Source organism: Melanotaenia boesemani, chromosome 21, assembly GCF_017639745.1.
Source record: "Melanotaenia boesemani isolate fMelBoe1 chromosome 21, fMelBoe1.pri, whole genome shotgun sequence".
Classification (NCBI taxonomy): Eukaryota; Metazoa; Chordata; class Actinopteri; order Atheriniformes; family Melanotaeniidae; genus Melanotaenia; species Melanotaenia boesemani.
In genome coordinates this window covers 24,201,336-24,207,499 of record NC_055702.1, presented here as the reverse complement: position 1 = coordinate 24,207,499, position 6,164 = coordinate 24,201,336, and the positions used below count along the sequence as shown (strand labels likewise).

At 42.2% G+C, this 6,164-nt stretch overlaps 1 protein-coding gene across 2 annotated transcripts; it reads right to left on the bottom strand.

Annotated features, from left to right (window-relative positions):
* Nucleotides 1–46: 46 nt before the first annotated feature.
* On the bottom strand, nt 47–5,678 carry zgc:194990 (uncharacterized protein LOC568410 homolog). Of its 2 annotated transcripts, XM_041974309.1 has the most exons (10): nt 5,551–5,678; nt 4,316–4,407; nt 4,132–4,230; nt 3,951–4,058; nt 3,707–3,865; nt 3,402–3,542; nt 3,046–3,097; nt 2,776–2,802; nt 1,295–1,321; nt 47–1,211 (listed from the first exon to the last, which is right to left on the bottom strand). In XM_041974309.1, exons 2-10 carry the CDS (start codon nt 4,376–4,378, stop codon nt 652–654), a joined length of 1,236 nt encoding a protein of 411 aa, XP_041830243.1. In that variant the 5' UTR covers nt 4,379–4,407; nt 5,551–5,678; the 3' UTR covers nt 47–651. The 2 variants fall into 2 exon arrangements, with proteins under 2 accessions (XP_041830243.1, XP_041830244.1); XM_041974310.1 differs by lacking the exon at nt 2,776–2,802.
* Nucleotides 5,679–6,164: the final 486 nt, after the last annotated feature.

Below are 6,164 nucleotides of genomic sequence, written 5' to 3'. Positions count from 1 at the left end.
GAAAAAAATATGGATTTATGTTAAAACTATGTACGATCACCAAAGGTGAAATAGAATATTCAGTTTATTTATGTTTTAGAGAAAAAACACACACACAACAAAGCACAGCTGCATAAACAAGCTCATGCCCGACACGTTTGCAGGAAGCTTGAGACAAAGCATCACACAAGAGTTTGAGAGATTAGCTGTTCACATGCGTCAGCCCAGTCTGAGATTATCTGCAGCTGAGTGTTGGCTAACACGCAGCCACAGCGTAGCTGCACTGAGACCACAAGTCGTTGCTCAAACTTCCTTCAGAGTTTTTTATGCTACAACTTTCAAGCTATAACAAGTGATGAAAAACTTTTGTTAAAAATAAAAAAAAAAAACATCTCAATAATTTTTTCCTTAATCTCTCAGTTCCCAACAAACCTAAAAAAAATTTACTTAAACAAGGCTGATATTTTCACAGACACATAAAATATTAATCTCCAAAATACAAATGTTCAGATACTGTGTGTTTCCATGAAGGCAGAGTAACAGAACGTGTAATGCAGAAGAATGGTAGTTCTTGTTCCAGACCTCTCAGGCACCGCACAGCAAGAGTCCAACACACAGGATCCAGTTCACAAGAAAGACAGCACAGACTCTGTGGGATGTTGAAGATCAGGATCAGTTCCACAGGCAGGGTCCGGGGCAGAGGCACGGCTCTCTGACACCTGCAGACCTGATCACCAGGTCTTTCACAACCTCCACGGTCCCAAACACAGGGAACAGTTCCTCTGTGAAATTCTCATTATAGGTGAACAAATGTGAACGCTTCTCCACGTCGTAGAAGGACAGCTGACCTTGCTCATAGTCCAGATAAACACCAACTTTCCTGGGCACCAGGGTCTGGGGTAAGGGGGTCGTGGGCACCGTCAGGGCTTTCAGATCCATGCCTCTTTCCAGGCGGAGGGTCAGGTAGCCCGTCTCTGTGTTCAGTGAGCGGAAGCCCTGCCTCACAGCCGAAGCTTTAGCCAGACCCAGCCGCCAGTCCCGCTCGCCCACCTCCACCTCCCAGTAGTGGCGTCCGGACGTGTAGCCCTCCTGACCCACGGCGCACCACCAACCATCAAAGCGCCGCGTGCACTGTTGAACGTCACGGCGCTCCAGGCCGCACCGCATGCGTTTCTCATCGCTGGAGATGGACAGGTCCGGGTTAGCGGTTTCTGAGTCCAGGATGACGTCCTCTGTGGGGCAGACGGAGCCATTAAAAATTAACATTGGAAATTAAACTTGGGGATGTGGTGATAAATATCAGGGGTTTTCATACCTGTCGCATCACAAATCCAGTTCCACACTGTAAAGAAAAAGAAAACTCTCTTTCAAGCCTCCATGTGACTTAAAATGTGTTGACAAATAAAACAAGTTTTGGTTCAGTCCAAACAGCCTGTTAAACTTTAATACAGAAAAGGACTGTTAAATTATTTATCAGGATAATTTATTACATCCACCTTTAAAAGCCTTGTGTACTGTGTGAAATGTCTGCAAAAACACTTGTAAAACTGTGACTTGTAATGACTTGTAAATAATTTAGACCGGACCTATTTGACATTAGCAGCAGCTTTAAATAGTGTTGGGAGATTTAGCGATTTATTGCAATAACGTCTGTTGCTGTAGTTTTTTTTTTCAACATTGCTGTTAGGGTTTACTTGTTTATTAGAAGGATAACTCTACATATTATGCACAAATGACCTGTAAATTAAGACCAGGAGTGAGGCCTTATTAGAAATAATTAACCTCACTCTTACAGTTGCTGCGAAAGGGAACTGTTTTCCCGCTCTTTCCTGATGTTGGATTTCAGCAGCGTAAACGTTTGTGGCCTCCTTTGTCACATTTTTCAGCAGGTAACAGATCTGGACTGCAGGCAGGCCAGTTCAGGTCAGGATGCTTTTACTACCAAGCTGCAGTAACACATACAGAGCGCTTTTATACATGTTAGTAGTGTATTTTAGAAGGCTTTTCTGATCTTTGAGCATGAATGGCTTTTATTTGAATGTAGCTTGAGATGAAAACATGACATGCAGAAAGTCCCTGACTGGACAGGCTGTACTGAGCAGAGCTACCCAGCACCATAAGTGTTTTTATTCTGAAGGACTCAACCTCTTTGTGGTGCTCTCTTGAACCCCAGTTATGCTATTATCTGTTAACTGCCAAACAAATTTACATATTTTTTTTCTCTCTTGTTTTACTGACATCTTGAATCTGTGTAGGTAGCATTAGAGTTGTTCCAACTGCTTGGCTTTAAATTGACTTTATTTCCTCTTATTTTCTGTTATTAGTTTTAAATATCTGTGTTGGCTTTTTTGCACGTCTGTTTTGAGTTTTGTTTACATTTAAGTTTTTGGTTTTTTGTATATCTGATCCTTATTCCTGCTGTGTGTTTAGATTTTGGACTTCCTGCTTCTGAAGGGCTGTTGTTTAAGGTTTTGTTCAAGTAGAAAATAAAGTTCAGTTTTGTCCTTCGGTACCTGTTTAAATCCTCCTATCTGTAACTGTGATGACTGAATAAAAATAACATTAATTCTCTGTTTAATTTGATTTTGCTTCAGTTTGATTTTTTTTATTTTCCTTAAATCCATTATTAATTCTCAACTCAGGTCCTGAACTGTACAGATGTGCATCACTGCATCAATTCTTCTTTAGTTAGACAAAACAGTTTAGTCTGACAGTAAATCTATACGGGGCCACGTAACAATATCACTGAATCATAATGTAACACCCACTTCAGCAACAGTGGATATCTGAACTTACCACTGTGTGGTATGTAACGCACAGCATCTGAAAAAAGAGAAGTCAATCCAATGATTAAAAGATGACACAACATTAATCCTCCTACAAGTTTTGTTCTCAACATATTTTCATGTTTGGTTTTGTTTTTTCAGGAAAGCAAATGTTATTCAGAGCTTCTGTATCTACACATGCTGTTGGAACAGACAACATTTCCCAATTTAAAAACATTTTCTGAGATATATGACTAAAATATGGTCTCCATTCGATGATAACAATCTCTGCTGTACTCACCGATCCTCTGACTCCTCTGCTTTTTCACCAGCCACTGCTTGGTCACGTCGTCCTGTGAATAAACACAGTAGAAACATAAAGCTAAAGCAGGCCAAGGTGAGTTAGACAATGAGATAAAGAGATTAGCATGGCTGGGCACCAGGCAGCACACATACATAGCGCCATTCTCCAGAATCTTAACCACCACTGACCTGATTGTATCATGTAAAATAGTCTCGTTGCCAATCCTTTAAACTTCAAGTTAAATTAGAACACTTCGTATCCCATCATTAGCAAAGTAACCTAGCAGAGAATATGATCCCATGATCCTGGAATAAGACGTATTTTACACAAATATTTCTGACACCCATCCCGACCTTTATGGGGCTGTCGGCATTCAGCACGGTCAGCATGATGAGCTCCACGGCTGGAAGCAAGTTGGGCAGGCGGCCCCTCCTCCACTGGAACTCCAGGTCATCCAGCATCATGATCACAGGCTCTCCTGGCCACATGGAGGGCTAAATGGAGCAAGCCACAACCTTTTAACTTGTTTATAATCAAAGCGTTTGCTCTAAGCCCCAATATGAATACGACAGGAAGATTGTCAAGGGCAAGGTTTATCAAACACAAGGAGGGAACTGGGTCAGACTTTAATCACCCACCAGTTAGCCTCAATATTCACCTTAGCCCTGCATTTAATCTCCCGCGTCCAGTCCATGATGACCCTTTTGTGGGGGCCCATATCATACTCGCCCCCCGACTCCAGCATGCAAAGAAGGTGTCCCTTCCAGTCCCTCTTCTCTGGCTTCTCATACTGGTATTCAGATGGCATGATCTTGTGCTGAACAAGAACATCAAGAAATCATCTTATGTCATTTTAGCTAGAAAACAAATATGGTTTCCTTTTTGTTTTTTTCCCCCTGTACCGGTACTCTTGTCTCCAGCACGGCAGCCCAGTCCACAATGAAGTCACGACATACACTGGCTGGCCAGACGTCCTCGCAGGTCCAGATGTGTTCGAGGATGTTTGATCTCTGAGGTGTGACAAGATACAAATAAGCTTCTGTGACTGTACACGATGCGAAAAAGAGAGAGAGAAAAGCTTACCTGGCAAATTCTGTTAAGCTCTCGGGCAAGCTCCATAATAAACAACTGACTTTCCACCAGGGGCTCCTTCTTCTCATGTTTCACTTTCTTACGAGACTCCTAAAAAAGAAACAACCTAGAAAACGTGCAATCGGCAAAAACATAACAAATAATTCAAACAAACGTGTGAACGGCGGTGTTGTACCTTTAGTCTGATCTTGAGCTTTTTGGCCGGCTCGATTAGAAACTGCAGGCAGTCTTTCATCATGCTGGCAGCTGGAGAGCGAGGCCGATGCCCTGTTAGGATAATAAAAAAGCTCCAGTAGGCTGGCACTCATTCTGTCAAGAGCTGGAACCCAGCAGCAGCTCACTGAGCCCACGCAAATCAATGAGGGAGCAGAAATGGTGAATTTATGTGAGGTGGCAAAAAGGTGTGCGTGTTTGCAGAAAGAGAGGAGGAGGACTGCAGAACTTTCATCACGGCTCTGCACTCAAAGCCCACAGAGACCTCGTTATCAGACACTCTGATGAGGGGGAGTAGAAGAGGCAGTACATAAACACACCCACACACAAGATCACAAAGGTAGAAGCAGGCAAAAAATAATAATATTGCACAGTCACAGGATTTCCTGAGGTGCGTGGGTCGATGCATCTTGATCATGGGCTTGAAATTGCAAGTTTATTTCCCAGGAGTTGTGAGACAGCAGTGCAGAGCACTGGGGTGTGGGTGGGGGGGGTTGTTGGACCAACTTGCTGTTGATTCAGCACTCAATCTTCCCCTGCACACCAGTGCTTTGCACTGAGGGGATTTGCTGTTCTCTCTGTGATGCAGGGGTGGCAGCTGAGCCAAAATGATGTCGCTAAGGACTTTTTTATTAAACACTGAAGGGTATAAATTCCACATAATGTCTGGTAATTCTGCAGGGAGGAAGAAAATGCATCCAAAACTAAGATATCTGATTTTTAGGAAGCTACTTACAATGAATTATCTGCTATATAAACTATGGTGATGGTTATGGGACACTGTGCCTCAAATTACTTTACATTACACTAAATTATAGTGGATATGCCTCTGGAAATTGTGATAGCTCGTTGTGTGTTAGGTTGTGTGTTTATTTCTGGCAGTAGAGGCTGAGCGTGTAGATGGCAGGAGAACAGGAAGATTAGAAGAAATCCAGGATTACCACCGGTGCCACTGCAGTACAAATACAAGTAGTGACTTTCTGCATTTGGAATCACGGACAACCTCGTCATGCAAGTCAGTATGACAACAAACATGCAGAACAACGTGCCAAAATATATAATTTAAGAAATGGTATAAATAAAACTTGCCCATGGGAGGAGGGTGGCAACATAGCAAGCAGAATAACTGCCGGTTACAACCAGTTTTCCACACTTTAAACATACATTTACTTTTAATTAAGGAAAAAGAGTCCTGACCTTGTAACAGGAGAAAGTTCCTTTCGCCAGATAACTGCGCGGTCCCTCTGAGATATTTTCACCAAACTCGGGCTAATTTAGCGCTCTGCCATTCTTCAGCAGCGCGCGGCTTCTATGCGCACTGATCCACAACTGCGGCACGAGAAGCAAAGCGCGCGCGCTTTATCCGCCGCCGCCTCTGCTGAGCTGCGCTTTGGAAAGAGCGCCAGCAGAGGTCACTGCTAAACAGAGCTGAAAACAGCACAGTAATCACACCTTTTCTCCCAGTCAGAACTATAAATTGAATTTGTTTTAAGCCATTTTAATAAAGCTTAAAAAGTAGCCTAACTGTCATCAGCATTATTCTCGTACTTTCTCGCAATAACATTTTAGTAACCGTTTAAACTATTCTGCTTTTATAAAATTTGTGTTAAAATGAAGTAAGCTAACTTTAAAACTAATTGTTTACCTCAAAAATAAGGTTTATGATGATCTAAATAAATGATTTTACTTTTCTTCAGCCTATTTAATACATGATCCATGTAGAAGTGTAAATAGTTATGTTTGCTATTTTCATTTTAAAATAAACATCATGGTGTAACACATTAGAGAAAAAGGCAGAAGTCTGTAGTTTG